The sequence below is a fragment of the Colias eurytheme genome, chromosome 32 (assembly GCF_061535395.1).
Source record: "Colias eurytheme isolate Ceu_HAF_F1 chromosome 32, ilColEury1 Martin Lab GWU primary, whole genome shotgun sequence".
Taxonomy (NCBI): domain Eukaryota; kingdom Metazoa; phylum Arthropoda; class Insecta; order Lepidoptera; family Pieridae; genus Colias; species Colias eurytheme.
Window position 1 is genome coordinate 3,240,472 of NC_143011.1, and position 21,736 is coordinate 3,262,207.

General features: G+C 37.5%; 1 protein-coding gene across 1 annotated transcript; it reads left to right on the forward strand.

Moving 5' to 3' along the window:
- The first annotated feature begins 14,644 nt into the window (after window positions 1–14,644).
- On the forward strand, window positions 14,645–15,220 carry LOC149895162 (uncharacterized). Its single transcript, XM_090119168.1, has one exon. It carries the CDS (start codon window positions 14,645–14,647, stop codon window positions 15,218–15,220), a length of 576 nt encoding a protein of 191 aa, XP_089975294.1.
- The last annotated feature ends 6,516 nt before the right edge of the window (window positions 15,221–21,736 follow it).

Genomic DNA, 21,736 nt, shown 5'->3' on the forward strand with positions numbered 1-21,736 from the left:
TGTGGCGTTCCGAAACGGAACGCACTTGATCGAATTTTAAATTGATTCGACGATAGTGAAAATGATTCACTAGGACAATAGTTAATACGCAAAACGCAATACGCAGTTGATACGTATTTAATACCAATACTCAATGATTGTCTCCTGCTAACCTGTACAGACTAGACTCATTGTGGTGACTGGTGAAACATTGTATAGCATTAACAACATAGTACTGTATTATTGAAAGATCGATTAAAGGTTTATTTTACAATCTACGGCTTTCATTATACATGGGTAACAAAACCCCATAACATATTCGGTTTTACTCCGGACAACATCTTCAGCCACCCAATCCCTTTGCTTGAAGTCCAAATCCAGCGGAGGACAATAATCGTCATTTACTAAAATTGAAGGTTTTTCGTCCTAGTATAAAAGTTGTCTGGATCCCATTTTATACTCAATCTATAGTATAATACTATAGATATCATGTGAAACGTGACTTGGAAAAAAATCATTCAAATAAATCACAAAATAAAAATTTGAAACAATTTTAAAAGTTACGAAAAGCCCAATTATACGTCAAAATGACGCACAACATCCTCTTTACAACCAAATGGCGGAATTTACATGGATGAGCCAACTATGTACTGCTAGGTCTCGACGGCTAATGAGTTGATTCTGGATTTTGCAGCGATTCGATGGTAAATATAGAAGAGTTCATACGTCAAATTTACGTAGATTGGACTTCTAGGGTTAAATGCATAAATACCTAAATGATGTTTTGTTTTTATTATCTAATAACGATAAAAAAACCCGTTGATTTCATTCGTTTTTCAAGCTACGTGCATAGTTTTTCCACTAAAAAGCCTCAATTGAGTCATAAAGTACACAAATTTCAAGCATAATAAGTCACATCATTTCTATAAAACCAAAACTGGCAATAATATAAGTCGTGTTGTGCGATTATGAACATAGTGCATAAGGGCATAAGTCGTTATATAGCTAACTTAATTGTCTTACCATTTAACAATACCTCAGTCATGAACCACAGATCCTCGCACTCCGATTCCCAATTTTGAATGCGATACGATGGAGTGTCGCGTGATATTGCAAAAAGTATTGTTATCGAGGGTACTTATAAAATTACTTAAAATTAATTAAGTTTAGGTAAGTTGATATTCAACTAATAATCCATCGTGCTATTATCTCGAATAGCCTCCTGGATAAGCAGGTAATTATTAAATAATTAAATAAACAATTATATACCAATAAAATAACCATTGTGACCTATTTATTTACAATTATGTATATGTAATGAAGTAACATTTAATAAACTACTTATATGCTTTTAAAATTCCGTAAAATTATCATAATTACATATATAAACTTCGGAGATCATAATTATATCTCTGGACTACTGGGTTTTTCTACTGCATTTAATTCTACTGATTCTTTGTCAATAGTATCAGATTTCGGGGCATCACACCCTCTTCGATCTGCCGATATAATTTCCTTCATTTTTTTCTCTAACTCCTGATAAAACTCTTCTGGGTCATCGTCATCTTTTCTTTTAGGTACCACTTCAATATTTAGCTCTGGTAAAGATTCACTCGAGTCAGTACTGCTGCGTCGCTCTCGCGATTCTGATGAGGGAGATAACCCTGAAAGTAAATGAACAATGATTTAGTTATTATACCTTTTCTTTATTTTTCCGATCGCATTGGAATCACTACATAGTATAAAACAAAGTCGCTTTCTCTGTCCCTATGTCCCTTTGTACGCTTAAATCTTTGAAACTACGCAACGGATTTTGATGCGGTTTTTTTAATAGATAGAGTGATTCAAGAGGAAGGTGTATATGTATAATAATTAAATTAAATAGTGGAGAAGTACTGTTATTTTTGAGGTTTCTAATGTGATGCCGTAAATAATTACATTTTTTCCTCTTACCTACATTGCAAACGCAGGCTAAACCCTACGAGTTTTATCAAAATAATGTACTAAGTATTGAAAAGGTCTACAGAAAAGTCCGTGATGGTATATATTATGTCTATCTCTTATGGATAACCCACAATAACTTTCTTTTGTCATTTACTTTAAAAATTGCGGGACGTAGCGTTTGCGGCGGTACCGGCCGGCCGCCATTGCACCCGTGCGAAGCCGGGGCGGGTAGCTAGTTTATATATAAAGAATAGTTTATGTTCAAACATAAACTACAAGTATCTTTTGCACATGATATCCCTCATAGAAGTGGACTTCATCACAGGGCCGTAGCTAGTCGAATTTGAGGTAGGGCAGCGGTTCATCATCATTATCTCCAGCAAAATTAGCCATAAGAGGTTAAAAAATACTAATAGCAGTACAGGCTTCTATTTTGATAAAATAAATATTGTCTCAACTTACTTGGTTCCTCCTCAAAATATTCTTCATTACTTAAGCGCGACATATTTAATTAATAGAGTTTTGTTTGATTTAACAATTAAATGAGATTATCGTGTTTAAAAAAATACTCTTGAAGAGGGTAGACGTGAATTAAAAGAATTCTAATTACGATGATCTGGGATCAGGAGTTGCCATTTGAAAAAAAAAGAAGAAGAAGAAGAATTACGATGATAGTCATGCCTAAACTGTGAACACGAAATGAAATGAGATAACTAAATAAACATTTAATTAAGTGTACAAATTGTATTTATCCATATAAAAATTCGCCAGTGTGATTCGTTTTTGGTTCAAGCAGTCACAAAATTCATCGATTTACCTATACTTTATATAATTATCTGTGTTCAGAGTATTCGGCCTGATTACCGGCTGTATGCCTATTTACCTAATATGTAGTATAAAAAATTGTCCCTGGAGTAGCATAAATGGCGAAAAATCGCCTACGTTGGCAACACTGATTAAAAACAAAAATTAGCATCAAACTTGTGTTTAGCTATCGGTTTAAATGTGTGGGTTTGGCGACAGTGGTTTTCATATTAATAATTATGACACTATAGCACTTCTATTTGTTTTAATTGCTCCGAGGTTTTTACTGTTCTGTGCCCGAGACCAGTGTTGCCAGCAAGACTAACATAAAATTTGCTAAATGGCTGTTAAAATTTTGCCAAAATTTTGCTAAAGGATTTATAATTAAGCTAAATATTTTGCTAAAAATTTTTAATGTCAAATAAAACGACATTTTACTTAAAATTTTATATATCCAACACATTTATTTACACATAATATGTAAATAATGACATCATAAATAATAACATCTCTTATTCGAGTGTGTTATTATCAAATAAAATATTAATATCTTGGTCTTCATCCGCAGCCGATAATGTTGACGTAGACGTGGAAGCCTCATTGCCAAGACTATATATTTCCTTGGTGCCTATAGAGCGCAGTACATTATCCGGAACTGTGTAAGAGTAGCAGCATTTTCCTGCCCTCTTTAGGTCGAATCTTATGTATAAAATGGCATTTAAAGTTTTTACCGATAAACGGTTGCGAAGCTTAGTTTTGACGACATTCATTTGGCTAAAAACACGTTCTATTTCCGCGTTGGAATGTGGTAGTGATAATAATGATATTGCCAGCTGTGATAAATCTGCAAAAGGGTTATTACCAGCTGCGTCTTTATAATCCATTACTTCATTCCAGAATTCCAAGGTGGAAGTTGTGCATGTCCATGAAATGTCGACTAAATTTACGTATGCAAGGTAGCAAAACTGTAGTTGGTTTCATATGGTTTAACTTTTATTATATTATAATATTTTATATGCTAAAAAATAAGCTATATGCTAGACAACAAATAAAAATGCTAAACAATGTAAAAATATGCTAAATTTAGCATAAATTATGCCAAATTGGCAACACTGCCCGAGACGTTACTCTAGAAATCGAAATCTGACATCAGTAATCGAATGCAGTGAATAAAAATCATCATAATAATAAATGCGTTGTGTTTTTTTATTATACTTGCCCTTTTTTTGCTCCTTAAATTTACGAAAGAAAGTATACTACTTTAAAAGGGATTCGCTTGATGAATTTTAAAATTGACATGTGTATCAAGTTCGAGCGACACATGTTTCTAGTCAGTATCGATTAATTCACTATAATCGATGTTTCACTTTCTAAGCAGGTTACCTCTCTTCGAAGATAAATTTGATAGACGTCAAAATTCAAATCAATGTTGCGTACCTACAAGTTGCGACTTGCGTATTTTGGCTGTTTGGGCGTTTGGCATGGTTTTAACAGTTGACTGTTGAAGATTATGAAAACAAAGAAAATAATAAGGTTGATGGTTCATAATAATTTCATATCGCCGATCTTCTCATTACAGAAAGTGCATATATTGCTATTAATTATGTTCAGTCTTGCAAGGTGTGAAGTGATTTATTGGTTTATTGTGGCCAAATCTTAATCTGTTGATTGTGATGATAAACTCACGACTAGTTACATCCAGCTCATCATACCAAGGTCTTCTCTGTAAATCTTCTTGAATATTTCCATACCATTTTCCTTTAAATTTCTGATCCTACTTCCAGAATTCTAACCACGTACTATTTAACGAGACATTTACATCGGAATACTCTTTACTACTCTTTCAAATAAACTCACCCGCAATTTTTTACTTTTTGTCAAGGTGTACAAGTTTATAATATTATTCTAAAACGTTAGAAGTGAATTGTAAATCCTTTGAAATAAATGTATCTAAATCTAATTTACTTTTTGGTTCTTATTTGATTAACTTTTCATCTGGGATTGTTAATATATTATATAATATAAAAATTTGTGTGATTTATTGGTAGGTATACTATCTGCACACCTTACTCTTTCAAATAAAGAAATAAGTAATTACTTATGTATTCAAATTCACATTGGCGTCCATATATTCTGTGCCTCCAGTGAATAAGGGAATAACTCAAAAACAGCACTTTTCAGGAGAGACAAAAAACTATATATCAATACTAAATCTTTATTAATTCAAAATTTTAAGCTTGTATGTGTAAGATATGATGTTAGACTATATTTTTACATATGAACACATGTTGTAACAACCCCAGAAATATACTTTTTTCGTGTTTTTTTGTAGTTGTGGCCTTATGAACGAGTACTTCATGGAATAACTCAATGTATTCACATAATTTTTTTTTTACTCTTTGCAATATAACGACTTATGCCCTTATGCACTATGTTCATAATCGCACAACACGACTTATATTATTGCCAGTTTTGGTTTTATAGAAATGATGTGACTTATTATGCTTGAAATTTGTGTACTTTATGACTCAATTGAGGCTTTTTAGTGGAAACACTATGCACGTAGCTTGAAAAACGAATGAAATCAACGGGTTTTTTTTATCGTTATTAGATAATAAAAACAAAACATCATTTAGGTATTTATGCATTTAACCCTAGAAGTCCAATCTACGTAAATTTGACGTATGAACTCTTCTATATTTACCATCGAATCGCTGCAAAATCCAGAACCAACTTATTAGCCGTCGAGACCTAGCAGTACATAGTTGGCTCATCCATGTAAATTCCGCCATTTGGTTGTAAAGAGGATGTTGTGCGTCATTTTGACGTATAATTGGGCTTTTCGTAACTTTTAAAATTGTTTCAAATTTTTATTTTGTGATTTATTTGAATGATTTTTTTCCAAGTCACGTTTCACATGATATCTATAGTATTATACTATAGATTGAGTATAAAATGGGATCCAGACAACTTTTATACTAGGACGAAAAACCTTCAATTTTAGTAAATGACGATTATTGTCCTCCGCTGGATTTGGACTTCAAGCAAAGGGATTGGGTGGCTGAAGATGTTGTCCGGAGTAAAACCGAATATGTTATGGGGTTTTGTTACCCATGTATAATGAAAGTCGTAGATTGTAAAATAAACCTTTAATCGATCTTTCAATAATACAGTACTATGTTGTTAATGCTATACAATGTTTCACCAGTCACCACAATGAGTCTAGTCTGTACAGGTTAGCAGCAGACAATCATTGAGTATTGGTATTAAATACGTATCAACTGCGTATTGCGTTTTGCGTATTAACTATTGTCCTAGTGAATCATTTTCACTATCGTCGAATCAATTTAAAATTCGATCAAGTGCGTTCCGTTTCGGAACGCCACAGATAATAAAATATAGATAATAAAAGTGGCAACGCCACAATGTCATGGTGGTATACATTGAGGCCGCGAATGCCATATGTGATTTCACTAAGCCCATCATCACACACGCATTCCACCGAATGCCAACTCTGGCTTTTCACTAAGCCCAACAACACACACGCATTCCTCCGAATGCAAACTCTGGCTTTTCACTAAGCCCCACAACAAACCTCATGTTTGTTCCACACGCATTCCTCCGAATGCCGAGTCCCACGGACTCCCATATTCCAATGGTCTCTCCAAGACCCAACCTCCGCCAGCGTCACCCGCGCACCGCGCATCCACGGTTTACTATAAGCAGCTATCTGTACTCCTAATAGCAGACGCCGGCTTCAACGGACTACGGTAATACCGCGCATCCACGGTTTACTATAAGCAGCCATAACCCCTTATAGCAGACACCGACTTCAACGGACTACGGCTACGAAATGACTACTGGCACACTCTGACCAATCGAACTAAGATTCACCGCTATCACTCAACTCAAATTCAAGTTTCAAACATTAATCAACTTCAAGTGGTACTTGGCCCTCAGGCATCCTCAGTATATTAACAAAGTGAAGTTACCCGAACATTGTATAAACAACATCTGTCTTTTCAAAGTGATTATTGGTGTTTAGTATTTCAATAGCTCAACAGTTAAAAAAAAAGAGAAATCTTATCTGAACTGAATATTACTCATCCAACCGAATATTAAAACTCTAGGTATCTTCTATACAGCCATACTGACAATCATGCGTCCCCGTACGCCATTTCTCACACTACATTACTACGGTAATTCATCTCGGGATACCAAAATAACTACCATCCTGCCTCGGCCCACACTGACCTTACAGGGTAACCATACTGCCGCGGTCCTCCTGACCGGTCAGAACACACATCTACTATCCTGGACCTCATGCCAGATAGAACACCACAATCCTTCGATGAACTACATTACCATCACAATATTATTTCACGCAACACACATTTACTTCACAACGTACGAGACAACACAACTATCAGTATGCTACAACTCTACTCAACTAGAACTCTACTGAACTATACCTCCCAAATCTATCATTGTGCTAGCCTGTGCAGCTTGCTCAAATGTTAACAGCAGTTTTATTTTGTTGTTATGATCATTAACAAACAAATGTGACAACAGCACAAAAATAACATCTTAAAAAGTTTAAAACGAATAATTCGTAACTGAACCGCAGAAAACACTCAAAAAGTGGTGAAAGCTTATTCTCAACTGAATATTTACCAACTTGAATTTAAAGTAATCATGTGATAACATAATATCTGCCTACAAAAAAAAATCGCGAGAAACCCTTCAAAACTTTTTTTTATCGGCAAATTTGCATATGGCTAAATTCCTTAACGTTATGTTTACTTTTGAAAACTCAACTTAAAACAATTAATAAGTGTATACTATAAGCAGCTATAAGCAGCATCTGTGAATCTAATATCGAACGGCAAAAGGGCTGAGCTAAATTTTAGTTTCAACGTAATAAGAATGAACTACTCAACAACTACTGTACAACTACCTAATTGATGTATTCAGTTGATGTCAAACTGCAGCTAGTCACAAAAACTATTATCAAGAAATTACATTAAATGCACACAATGTAAATCGATTAGGTACTATCGAATACTCCACGTTTAGGACTTATTTGAAGCTAAAAACCAAAAAAAATGTGTGCGTGTGCTACGCGTACGTGTACACACGTAAGAAATGAAACTTCTTTTTGACCTTATTTTTTCAAAAAATAATTGATAGGGATAAGAAAAAAAATGTATGCGTGTACTAGAGTACACACGTAAGAAGTGAAACTTCTTTATGACCTTAAAAATGTCACGAGTATGGCGTAACGCAAAAATGTCACGCGTACGGCGTAACGCAAAAATGTCACGCTTACGGCGTAACGCAAAAATGTTACACTAAATTTTTGTCCAACCCCGATAAAGAAGTTTCACTTCAAAAACTTTCAGAAAACCTGGATGGGTTTTTCTTTTCTCTATTCAATTAAACAGACATTATCTGACGACAGTATGTAAACTGTAAAGGCGCTATTAACCTTAAGATTATTTCCAGTTTTTTTTTTTTAAAGTCTTAATATCTTAACATTTAACGTACCCTAACGTTGATGGGATAGTTCTTAATTTTAAAGCAATCTAATGTACTAAAACCAAATGTAGATTCCAAAGATTTATCTTACGCTAGATGTTTATTTGAACACACGCTAATTATCTGTGACATTGTATTATGAACTGCCTAAATAAGGACCCAATAAATTCTCTGTAAAAATTCAAAACTAAATGCCTCGATTTACCTTTTATTCGATAAAACTAAATCTGCAACATTTCATAAAACTTCATATCGTAAAACTGTATACTGTGAATTGTTCACAACTTTATTTTAAGAAATTACCTCAAATATCACCTTAAATAAAACCTACGAAAAGTTTTTTTTTAAACCTCAAATGCACTAGTTAAGGCATTACTTTTCGTTTTTAATCGAATAGCAATAAGGCTGTCTTTGTGTAGCAATTAATTGCTATTTGTCAAGGGTTATAGCCTAAAAAACCAACGCAGGTAGTTTAAGAAATTAATGCGGGTAGTCAAGAAACTAACGCGGGTAGTTAAGAAACTAATTTGAAAGTAATTCGCATACTGTTTTTGTTCTGATACACGGACAAGTGAATGTTTATTGTTTACGTTCGATTGAAGGATCTGGATGCAGTGTACCAATTAATGTGCTTTCTTTGTTAGTGTTAGCTCACAAAATAACAAACATTAAAGCAATTCGTTACTTAATTTATCTTGATGGCAGTGCTTACGCCACAAAGTATTTTTTAAAATTACGTGAATTACCTACTAATGTAAACCCGTCCCTGAATAAGTGAAATAGGTACTGTTAATTTATCACTGCGTAAATAAGTTGAGTTAAATGTAATGCAATAAGATTAAACTATACACTGGTCTTGTAGGTTACAACTTTTAACAAAATCTGTAATCATTACATTCGGTACAGCCTGTAAATTAGCGATGTTTTTGTGCAGCATTTTGCCGAGGCTGTGACCATTTTCCTCAATTAATTTTAAAATAAATTTTGTAACTAATGTTTTTGGCAATAAATTTCTTTTTCTTTCGAATAAGTTGCTTGAAGTTACTACATTTTGAAAACCTACTTTCTTTATCTTACTGTACACTCAAAGTGGAATGTTATCTACTGACCGGTTTTGTATGAGATTGAAGGATAGTTGCACGACACGTCGACACGTCGCTCTGGTTCCGGTGATCTCAGGCTCGACGTGTTGATGGTAGTGATGGTAGCGCGACGCCCGGCGTGGTATTGCGGTGCCTGGCGTGGATGTGCAACACCTGGCGTGGTGTCGCGGAGCCCAGCTTGGTGCCGCGGCGCTCAGTATGGATGCGTAATGCACCACATGGCGCAACGCATGACGCTCGACGCATGATGCTCGACGCTCGACGCATGATGCTCGAAGCCGGATGCTCGACGCGATGGCACGGTGCACGACATGACACGGCGCTGCTCTCGATGATACGATGATGCTCGCTTCCGACTTCTTGCTGTTCCCGTTGAAACTGGATCGAAGTGCCACGTGGTTGCGGCGCTTTGACTTTTAATCAGGTTATCGTATATCGTATCGAGGTTATCGTCACGTGTTTTCTCATTTGCTCGATTTGATCCCAATTCTGATGTCGGAGCAAGATGTAGATTGTGAATCTATTTTCAAGCTGTGGGCGTTGCGTTGGGTAATCGAGCAAAGAAACACCTCAAACTCAATCATTTCTTTATTTACCACCGATTCGGAAAGCAGTATCTACAGAGAAGAACCGGCAAGAAACTCTATAGTTGCTCTTTTTAATCATGTCAGTTTTACAATACAGTCATTTTAATACAATCACTTTAAATACAATCACTTTTAATAACCGTTACGTTACACATTTAAATTAAACACTAGCAAAGAAAAGGTTAACAGTTCCTAGTAGTGGAAGATCCGAACTCTTCGATGTTCGAATGTGAAGTGCCGTCCCGAGGGCGAGCCTTCACGGGCTCGACCCGGTACAAGCATGAAGTAAGCCGCCAACTTCACTGTGCTGCCACCTCCCGGAACTCGTGCTTAGAGTCGTTTTACATCCGCGCTATTGACCGTCTCCGACATTAATAATAATAAATGAACCTGATTCGGATTTTTTTTTTTTTATCAGATTGGTGATGGGCCGTGATTGGTCAAGGACTCCTTCACGCAGCCGAGACGGCAGTCGTGAGGGCAATGAACAGCGAAGCCGGCGTAGTAGAGAGCGCCGCAGTGAAAAGCGCTCAGACCGCCGCAGTCAGCGCCCAAGCCCGAACCGAAGTGCCAGTCACCGGAGCCGCCCTAACACTGAGCACCACCAAAGGAGTCCCGGTGAGCGACGTTCTAGGCGTAGTATTGAACGTCGCAGCCAACGATCAGGTGAACATCGAAGTCGTAGCCGCAGTCAGCTACGAAATCGCCACGATAGCAGAATTATGAATATTGATCGGGACCGTAGAAGTAGGAAACGTAGTAAGGACTGTTCTATTACAAGACCCCAAAAAGGTGATAAAAGCGATGTAACTAGTACTTTAATAGATTCATTTGTTGATGCGATTAAATCGATGAAATCTAGATCTAGTGATAAATTTTCGTCTATTCACAATGTAATACCTGATTTTGATCCAATGGCAAAAGAACAGACTGTTAATGCGTGGTTATCGAAGGTTGAGGAATGTAAATTAATTTACGAATGGTCAGAAAAACAAGTCGTGCACTACGCTCTGCCTAAACTCTCGGGAATAGCTAAAACGTGGTACCAAAGTCTCCCCACTTTGCTGTATTCTTGGGAGGAATGGAAAGTTAAATTAATTGAAACTTTTCCATCTACCCAGAATTATGGTGAATTATTAACTGAAATGTTGAATAAAAAACTACGGTTTAGTGAATCTCCCGAATTATATTATTACACTAAAATTAACTTACTAAACCGTTGCAACATATATGGCAAAAATGCAGTTGATTGTCTAATTTATGGAATTGAAGATAGGGGTATTAGACTAGGAGCTCAAGCGGCACAATTTTCTGAACCTGAACAGTTACTCAAATTTTTTAAAACTGTTAAACCAGGCGTTTCTAGGGATACCGAAAGATCAATTCGAGATAGGGATAAACGGCCGGTACCAAATAATTCAAATAGCGTCTTGAATAAGCCGAATAGATTCGAACCGGGTCGGATAACTTGTTTCAATTGTAACGAAGTAGGTCACCCCAGCTATAAATGCAATAAACCGTTATTAAAATGTAGTCGTTGTAATTTATTAGGTCATTTGTCTAATGCGTGTTCTAAAATGGAACCCGCTCAAAAGCTAGATAAGGAAAAAACCGTGTTGAAAATCTCTAGTCAACAATCGGCGAGTATTTACACTTTTCCTATACGTATTAACGGGGTAAATGTCCAATGTCATTTAGATTTAGGGAGCGAATGTACTCTAATTCGGTTGACGGACGCCCTAAATCTAGGGTTCGATTGGACCACAAATGATTTACCCTTACTAAAAGGCCTAGGCAATATACCGTACCAGCCTATCGGTAAGTCGTTAGTTAATATTGAGGTACAAGGAATTACTGAAAAAGATATAGAAATATTAGTTATTAATGATAACCTCATTAACTATCCAGTGCTTCTAGGGCATTCATTTTCAGAACGGCCGGGTATTAAAATTACTAAAACCGTAGATAAACTGGAGATTTGTAAGACCCAAAACGCTAAAATACACTTGTTATGTAGGGAGCAAACTTATATTAACCCTTTTTTTTTTTTTTTTTTTTTATAGTGGGGAAATCTTCGAAAGATACCCACGGCCCCCGGGGATGGAGCCAAGGGTTATGTCGGATTCTTACCGACTAAAACCCCACTGTGTTCCGTCGAGCCGCGCAGTTAGCCGGGGCCGCGGGTACTCTTAGAAATCGTCCACGACCAAACTTATATTAACCCTGAGGCAATACAAACTGTCGCAGTATTAGCAAAACCTGAACTTTCTTGTACTGTATATGTTAGAGGTGGTATGCGGGGACAAAATGGTTCTGAATTCTATTTGTTTCCGGGAGAATATGAATTAAAAGATGGATTAGGCTGTCTTCTTATCTTAAATCCTAGAACTAAGGGTTTAATTCTAGAACGTGAACAGTTGCTGATACGCAGTATGGTAATGAGTAATGATTGTAAATATGTAAATAACGTTAATTTCACTGACAGGAATGATATATCTGAGCCTGTTATAGGGGATAATCTTAGCGAATTAGAAAAACAAATGGTGAAGGACTTGCTCGCAAGATATAGCAGCTGTTTTTCTTCCTGTCTTAAGGATCTCGGATTTACAACTGTATTAGAAATGGATATACAATTAAAGAATGAAGAACCGGTAGTTTACAGGCCTTATAGACTCTCGTATGCAGAAAGAGAAGATGTCAGGCGCATGGTAGCAGAAATGTTAGATTGTGGTATAGTTAAGGAGTCTTCATCACCTTACGCGAGCCCCATTGTATTGGTAAGAAAGAAAAGTGGTGAGAGGCGAATGTGTGTTGACTACAGAGCCTTAAACAGCAGGACTAAGCGAGACCATTATCCTCTCCCTAGGGTAGAAGACCTTCTTGATCAATTAGCGGGCCATAAGATGTTCATATCGCTGGATTTGGCTTCAGGGTACTATCAGATTCCCATCTCGGAGAAGTCTCAAGAGAAGACCGCGTTTGTTACGCCAGATGGACAATATGAATACACCAGAATGCCATTTGGCTTAGCAAACGCTCCTTCGGTTTTCCAAAGAGCCATGCATAAGATTCTTAATAAAGCACGGTTAAGTTATGTAATTGTGTATATGGATGATGTTTTGATACCCGCGCGTTGCTTTGATGAAGCGCTGCAAAGACTAGAAGAAGTTTTGAACTTATTAAAAGAAGGAGGCTTAACACTGAAAATGCAGAAATGTAAATTTATGTTTGATAAATTAGACTTTTTAGGGTTTGAAATAAGTGGTAATGGTATCCAACCAGGCTCTGCGAAAACTGGAGCAGTCTCAAAATTTCCTACTCCCTTAAATCAGCATGACGTTAGACGATTTTTAGGTCTTGCCAGCTTCTTTAGAAGATTTGTCAAGGATTTTGCTCTGATAGTAAAACCATTGACGGGTCTTCTAAAGAAAAATGCGCCTTGGAAATGGGGGGAAGAAGAAGCAACTGCATTTACAGAGATTAAAAAACGATTGACCAGCAGACCAATTCTCGCACTATACGACAAAAATTTAGAAACTCAGTTACACACGGATGCGTGTAGATTTGGCATCGCGGGTATTCTTCTTCAGAAAGACGAGAAAGGTTTATGGAGAGTTGTAGCATACTACAGTCGTCAAACCACGGTAGAAGAGCAGAAACTTCACTCGTTTGAGTTAGAAACTCTAGCTGTGATAGCGTCATTAAACAAGTTTAGGGTCTACTTGTTAGGCCTACGCTTCAAAATACTAACAGATTGTAATTCATTACGCACCACACTTACAAAACGAGATGTGATCCCGAAAATTGCAAGATGGTGGGTGCAGTTACAAGAATATGACTGTGAAATTGAGTATCGACCAGGAGATAAGATGTCACATGTGGATGCCCTGAGTCGAGCTCCATCAGACTCAAAAGTAGACGATTTGCACGTTATTGATATACTTAGTGTTACTGCTGAAGATTGGATTACTACTGTTCAATCTTCAGATGACGATATAAGGCGTATTAAAGAAATATTAAGTGATCCAGAATCCCCCAACATAAGTACATTTCAAAATTACAAATTAAAAAATGGACGTGTATACAGGATCATAGCTGATGATAATATCAAATGGGTAGTGCCTAGAGGCGCACGCTGGCAAATTGTTAAAGCCAATCACGATGACGTAGGCCATTTTGGGTTAGAAAAGACTTTAGATCGTATTCGGGCATTATATTGGTTTCCTAAAATGAGAACCTTTGTCACCAAATATGTTTCAGCATGTTTAGAATGTGCTCACCATAAGATGCCAGGTGGTGCTCGACAAGGTCACCTACATTCCATAAAAAAAGTAGAAATCCCCTTTCACACGGTCCACGTGGACCATGTTGGGCCTTTCATTAAGAGTAAGAAGGGGAACTCATATATCTTAGTAATCATCGATGCCTTTACTAAATTTGTTTCTTTGGCTGCCGTCAAAAGTACCAAAACGTCGGAAACTATAAAAGTAATTAAAAAAAAATCTTATTGGGTATTTTGGTACTCCAACACGCCTCATTTCTGATAGAGGTAGCTGTTTTACCAGCAGGAGGTTTAGGAAGTTTATACAGGCCTTAGGCATAAAGCATGTTATGAATGCAGTAGCCACGCCGCGAGCAAATGGTCAAGTAGAAAGGTCAAACCGAACTATATTGGCATCATTGGGAACCATGAACCATGGCAAAGATCCTAGAACATGGGATGATAATCTATCGGATATACAGTTAGGCATTAATACGACAATACACGACGTCACAAAAAAAACTCCTAGTGAATTATTATTTGGGCGTAGAGTTACAAATCCTTCGCAAGGTATATTAAGTGAAGTAATTTCGGATGTAGGTCATGGAATAGTAGACGGTAAGATTGACGATATTAGATTAGATGCACGCTGCCTGATGCAACAGCAAGCGAAGGTCAGTGAAGAACGGTATAATAGAAAAAGAAAAGCGGCAAAAGTATATAAAGTAGGTGATCTAGTGCGAATTTTGAGAGCAGTTGCATCTGGCAGCGGGCAGTCTAAAAAGTTGGAACCCAAACTACAGGGACCGTACCGCGTAATTAAAGTTTTACCAAACGACCGTTATGTGGTAGAGGATACCCCTTTATCTCGAAAAGGTAGGCGGTACGAAGCTGTCGTGGCAGCCGACAAAATGCACCCTTGGTTAAATTTTAAATCGATGTCTGATAGCGATAATGACGGTGATGATAGTTGTTCTGATGCCATTGAGAATCAAAATAATTAAATTTTATACATACACATTAGGTAGTTTAAAGTTCTTTATGTATGTTGTAATACACATCCTTCTATAAATGACGAGTCAAGTCTACGTGTTTGGTATGAACGAAGAATGATCGACGTTTATAACAAACACATGGAATTTGAAATAGCTTGCATATTGTGGGCATGCCGGGCACAATATGCCGCCCAACGAGAACCAAAATCTAATACATATTATAAAGGCGAAAGTTTGTAAGGATGTATGGATGTATAGATGTATGGATGTATGGATGTATGGATGTTTGTTACTCTTTCGTGTAAAAACTACTGAACCGATTACAATGAAATTTAGCACACATATAGAGGGTAACTTGGATTAACACATAGGATAGTTTTTATCCCGGAAATCCCACGGGAGCGGGAACTGTGCGGGTTTTCCTTTGCAAACGCGGGCGAAGCCGCGGGCGGAAATCTAGTACTATTATATAGGCGAAAGTTTGTATGGATGTATGGATGTTTGTTACTCTTTCACGTAAAAACTACTGAACCGATTACAATGAAATTTAGCACACATATAGAGGGTAACTTGGATTAACACATAGGATAGGTTTTATCCCGGAAATCCCACGGGAACGGGAACTATGCGGGTTTTCCTTTGAAAACGCAGGCGAAGCCGCGGGCGGAAATCTAGTGCAGTATATGTGTGAACAGTGAGTACCGAGTGATTTTGTATGATTATTATGGGTATGCCGGGCACAATGATGTGCCGCCCAAAACGAATAGCTTACATACTGTGGGCATGCCGGGCATGATGTGCCGCCCAAAGAGTAACAATATGCAGTCTATGTGCAAGCAATGAGTACTGAGTGATTTTTATTACTGTTGAGGGCATGCTGGGTACAATGATGTGCCGCCCAAAGAGTAACAATATGCAGTCTATGTGCAAGCAGTGAGTTCTGAGTGATTTTGATTACTGTTGAGGGCATGCTGGGTACAATGGTGTGCCGCCCATAAGAAAGCAACAATTATTATTGTACATTGTTATTTTTGTGATCTAATTATTGTCAAATTTAAATGTATGAGATAGTATTATGTAATTTAAATATAACATTATGATTGTATTGCAATACCTGCATAAGGTCACTAATATGTAAAAATGTATTGGTGAGCAATAAATTATTTGAATTTGAATTAGTCCTAATCAAACGGATAGAGAAGTGAGTTTTTGTTATACAAATGTTTGTAGCGATTGTCGAAGTAGTTCCAATAGAGATATATATATTTATTTATTTTCTTTTTTTTTTTCGAAATTTGTAAATCTTATTCTAGGCTTGTTTCCTTGTGTAATTTTGATTATTTGTAAAAGCTAATCATACCAATTCAAACTTCGGGAACTAGTTGTAAATACATATTATTATAAGTATTTGTTTCAATTTCATGTAAGTATGGTTGCATTTTGTTTTCCATATTTTATCATTTTATTTTTGTTTAAATTTAATTTAAGCCAACGAAGGCACTCGTTGAAGATCGGATGGCCGAGCTGTTACAAATCTTAAAATCATACATAGTACATTATTTTCCATAGACAAGGTTTTCTGTTATTTATAATCTACCGCCTGACAACTTAACCTCCCCTCCAGTCGGTTAGTTGTCAGTCGATCGCTCACATTTTTTGAAGAAACGATCAGCTAGCAATTGATCCTGAACAGCCGACTAGTGCGGTCAACAAGTCAGTGCCTTAGCCGTGCCTCATGCTTGTTTTAGGGTTATTTAAATCTATTATTTAAGATTGTGAAAGATTGCGAATATTATAGTAAAAAGTGAATGTAACAAGGAGGAATATTAAAATATCAATTGTGAAGAAGGCGTTTCATTCCACAACCCAACAGCTTCAGAAGTGGGATAACGATAACAAGATTGGTGATGGGCCGTGATTGGTCAAGGACTCCTTCACGCAGCCGAGACGGCAGTCGTGAGGGCAATGAACAGCGAAGCCGGCGTAGTAGAGAGCGCCGCAGTGAAAAGCGCTCAGACCGCCGCAGTCAGCGCCCAAGCCCGAACCGAAGTGCCAGTCACCGGAGCCGCCCTAACACTGAGCACCACCAAAGGAGTCCCGGTGAGCGACGTTCTAGGCGTAGTATTGAACGTCGCAGCCAACGATCGGGTGAACATCGAAGTCGTAGCCGCAGTCAGCTACGAAATCGCCACGATAGCAGAATTATGAATATTGATCGGGACCGTAGAAGTAGGAAACGTAGTAAGGACTGTTCTATTACAAGACCCCAAAAAGGTGATAAAAGCGATGTAACTAGTACTTTAATAGATTCATTTGTTGATGCGATTAAATCGATGAAATCTAGTTCTAGTGATAAATTTTCGTCTATTCACAATGTAATACCTGATTTTGATCCAATGGCAAAAGAACAGACTGTTAATGCGTGGTTATCGAAGGTTGAGGAATGTAAATTAATTTACGAATGGTCAGAAAAACAAGTCGTGCACTACGCTCTGCCTAAACTCTCGGGAATAGCTAAAACGTGGTACCAAAGTCTCCCCACTTTGCTGTATTCTTGGGAGGAATGGAAAGTTAAATTAATTGAAACTTTTCCATCTACCCAGAATTATGGTGAATTATTAACTGAAATGTTGAATAAAAAACTACGGTTTAGTGAATCTCCCGAATTATATTATTACACTAAAATTAACTTACTAAACCGTTGCAACATATATGGCAAAAATGCAGTTGATTGTCTAATTTATGGAATTGAAGATAGGGGTATTAGACTAGGAGCTCAAGCGGCACAATTTTCTGAACCTGAACAGTTACTCAAATTTTTTAAAACTGTTAAACCAGGCGTTTCTAGGGATACCGAAAGATCAATTCGAGATAGGGATAAACGGCCGGTACCAAATAATTCAAATAGGGTCTTGAATAAGCCGAATAGATTCGAACCGGGTCGGATAACTTGTTTCAATTGTAACGAAGTAGGTCACCCCAGCTATAAATGCAATAAACCGTTATTAAAGTGTAGTCGTTGTAATTTATTAGGTCATTTGTCTAATGCGTGTTCTAAAATGGAACCCGCTCAAAAGCTAGATAAGGAAAAAACCGTGTTGAAAATCTCTAGTCAACAATCGGCGAGTATTTACACTTTTCCTATACGTATTAACGGGGTAAATGTCCAATGTCATTTAGATTTAGGGAGCGAATGTACTCTAATTCGGTTGACGGACGCCCTAAATCTAGGGTTCGATTGGACCACAAATGATTTACCCTTACTAAAAGGCCTAGGCAATATACCGTACCAGCCTATCGGTAAGTCGTTAGTTAATATTGAGGTACAAGGAATTACTGAAAAAGATATAGAAATATTAGTTATTAATGATAACCTCATTAACTATCCAGTGCTTCTAGGGCATTCATTTTCAGAACGGCCGGGTATTAAAATTACTAAAACCGTAGATAAACTGGAGATTTGTAAGACCCAAAACGCTAAAATACACTTGTTATGTAGGGAGCAAACTTATATTAACCCTGAGGCAATACAAACTGTCGCAGTATTAGCAAAACCTGAACTTTCTTGTACTGTATATGTTAGAGGTGGTATGCGGGGACAAAATGGTTCTGAATTCTATTTGTTTCCGGGAGAATATGAATTAGTGGATACGCGGTGCGCGGGTGACGCTGGCGGAGGTTGGGTCTTGTAGAGACCATTGGAATATGGGAGTCCGTGGGACTCGGCATTCGGAGGAATGCGTGTGGAACAAACATGAGGTTTGTTGTGGGGCTTAGTGAAAAGCCAGAGTTTGCATTCGGAGGAATGCGTGTGTGTTGTTGGGCTTAGTGAAAAGCCAGAGTTTGCATTCGGAGGAATGCGTGTGTGTTGTTGGGCTTAGTGAAAAGCCAGAGTTGGCATTCGGTGGAATGCGTGTGTGATGTTGGGCTTAGTGAAAAGCCAGAGTTGGCATTCGGTGGAATGCGTGCGTGATGATGGGCTTAGTGAAAAGCCACAGGACTCGGATAAGATTCATGCTCTAGTTTTTTTGTGATACTTTAATAATGATCTGCTGATGACAATAGCAGTGAAAGTGGTATTTGGTTGCTTAAGCGTTATTTTCTTTTAGTAGTTAGTAGTTCATAAATTTAATCGAAATGATCAGGATTCAATGTTTCATTACTTTAATCAAAATGGTTAATTTCAAAGGGTTGAAGTTGGAAATTATTTTAAGGTATTCAAATTAAGAAAAAAACCTGTTTTCATATGAACTTAAATTTTGTATTATGAGATTCTTTGCTATAGGACGTTTCTTGTACAAATTTCATGATTCTGTGTTCACAAGAAATATCCTGAAGGTATTGATTCCTCGTGTCCCCTGCGAATGTCGAAAACTACTATCTTTTGATCGACTGTTATAACTTTTCAAAGCTTAACGGGACGATGGTATGCGATATGAATTTCAAAGGTCTTGATAGATAGACTGATAGACGTACGGACAACTAAGTGATCTTAAGGATTTAGTTTTTTTCAGTTTTGTGGTTTAAAAGCCTAAAAATTAAATATCCGAGTTTAATTGTAAAAATTTGTCAGGATTGGCCGAAGAGCATGTACTGTGCGAGATGTTTTCTGTGTTACAGCACCCACAAACACGAGGACGTGTTCAGCGCAGGATGGCCGTGTCGGAGACGGTCAATAGCGCGGATGTAAAACGACTCTAAGCACGAGTTCCGGGAGGTGGCAGCACAGTGAAGTTGGCGGCTTACTTCATGCTTGTACCGGGTCGAGCCCGTGAAGGCTCGCCCTCGGGACGGCACTTCACATTCGAACATCGAAGAGTTCGGATCTTCCACTACTAGGAACTGTTAACCTTTTCTTTGCTAGTGTTTAATTTAAATGTGTAACGTAACGGTTATTAAAAGTGATTGTATTTAAAGTGATTGTATTAAAATGACTGTATTGTAAAACTGACATGATTAAAAAGAGCAACTATAGAGTTTCTTGCCGGTTCTTCTCTGTAGATACTGCTTTCCGAATCGGTGGTAAATAAAGAAATGATTGAGTTTGAGGTGTTTCTTTGCTTGATTACCCAACGCAACGCCCACAGCTTGAAAATAGATTCACAATCTACATCTTGCTCCGACATCAGAATTGGGATCAAATCGAGCAAATGAGAAAACACGTGACGATAACCTCGATACGATATACGATAACCTGATTAAAAGTCAAAGCGCCGCAACCACGTGGCACTTCGATCCAGTTTCAACGGGAACAGCAAGAAGTCGGAAGCGAGCATCATCGTATCATCGAGAGCAGCGCCGTGTCATGTCGTGCACCGTGCCATCGCGTCGAGCATCCGGCTTCGAGCATCATGCGTCGAGCGTCGAGCATCATGCGTCGAGCGTCATGCGTTGCGCCATGTGGTGCATTACGCATCCATACTGAGCGCCGCGGCACCAAGCTGGGCTCCGCGACACCACGCCAGGTGTTGCACATCCACGCCAGGCACCGCAATACCACGCCGGGCGTCGCGCTACCATCACTACCATCAACACGTCGAGCCTGAGATCACCGGAACCAGAGCGACGTGTCGACGTGTCGTGCAACTATCCTTCAATCTCATACAAAACCGGTCAGTAGATAACATTCCACTTTGAGTGTACAGTAAGATAAAGAAAGTAGGTTTTCAAAATGTAGTAACTTCAAGCAACTTATTCGAATGAAAAAGAAATTTATTGCCAAAAACATTAGTTACAAAATTTATTTTAAAATTAATTGAGGAAAATGGTCACAGCCTCGGCAAAATGCTGCACAAAAACAGCGCTAATTTACAGGCTGTACCGAATGTAATGATTACAGATTTTGTTAAAAGTTGTAACCTACAAGACCAGTGTATAGTTTAATCTTATTGCATTACATTTAACTCAACTTATTTACGCAGTGATAAATTAACAGTACCTATTTCACTTATTCAGGGACGGGTTTACATTAGTAGGTAATTCACGTAATTTTAAAAAATACTTTGTGGCGTAAGCACTGCCATCAAGATAAATTAAGTAACGAATTGCTTTAATGTTTGTTATTTTGTGAGCTAACACTAACAAAGAAAGCACATTAATTGGTACACTGCATCCAGATCCTTCAATCGAACGTAAACAATAAACATTCACTTGTCCGTGTATCAGAACAAAAACAGTATGCGAATTACTTTCAAATTAGTTTCTTAACTACCCGCGTTAGTTTCTTGACTACCCGCATTAATTTCTTAAACTACCTGCGTTAGTTTTTTAGGCTATAACCCTTGACAAATAGCAATTAATTGCTACACAAAGACAGCCTTATTGCTATTCGATTAAAAACGAAAAGTAATGCCTTAACTAGTGCATTTGAGGTTTAAAAAAAAACTTTTCGTAGGTTTTATTTAAGGTGATATTTGAGGTAATTTCTTAAAATAAAGTTGTGAACAATTCACAGTATACAGTTTTACGATATGAAGTTTTATGAAATGTTGCAGATTTAGTTTTATCGAATAAAAGGTAAATCGA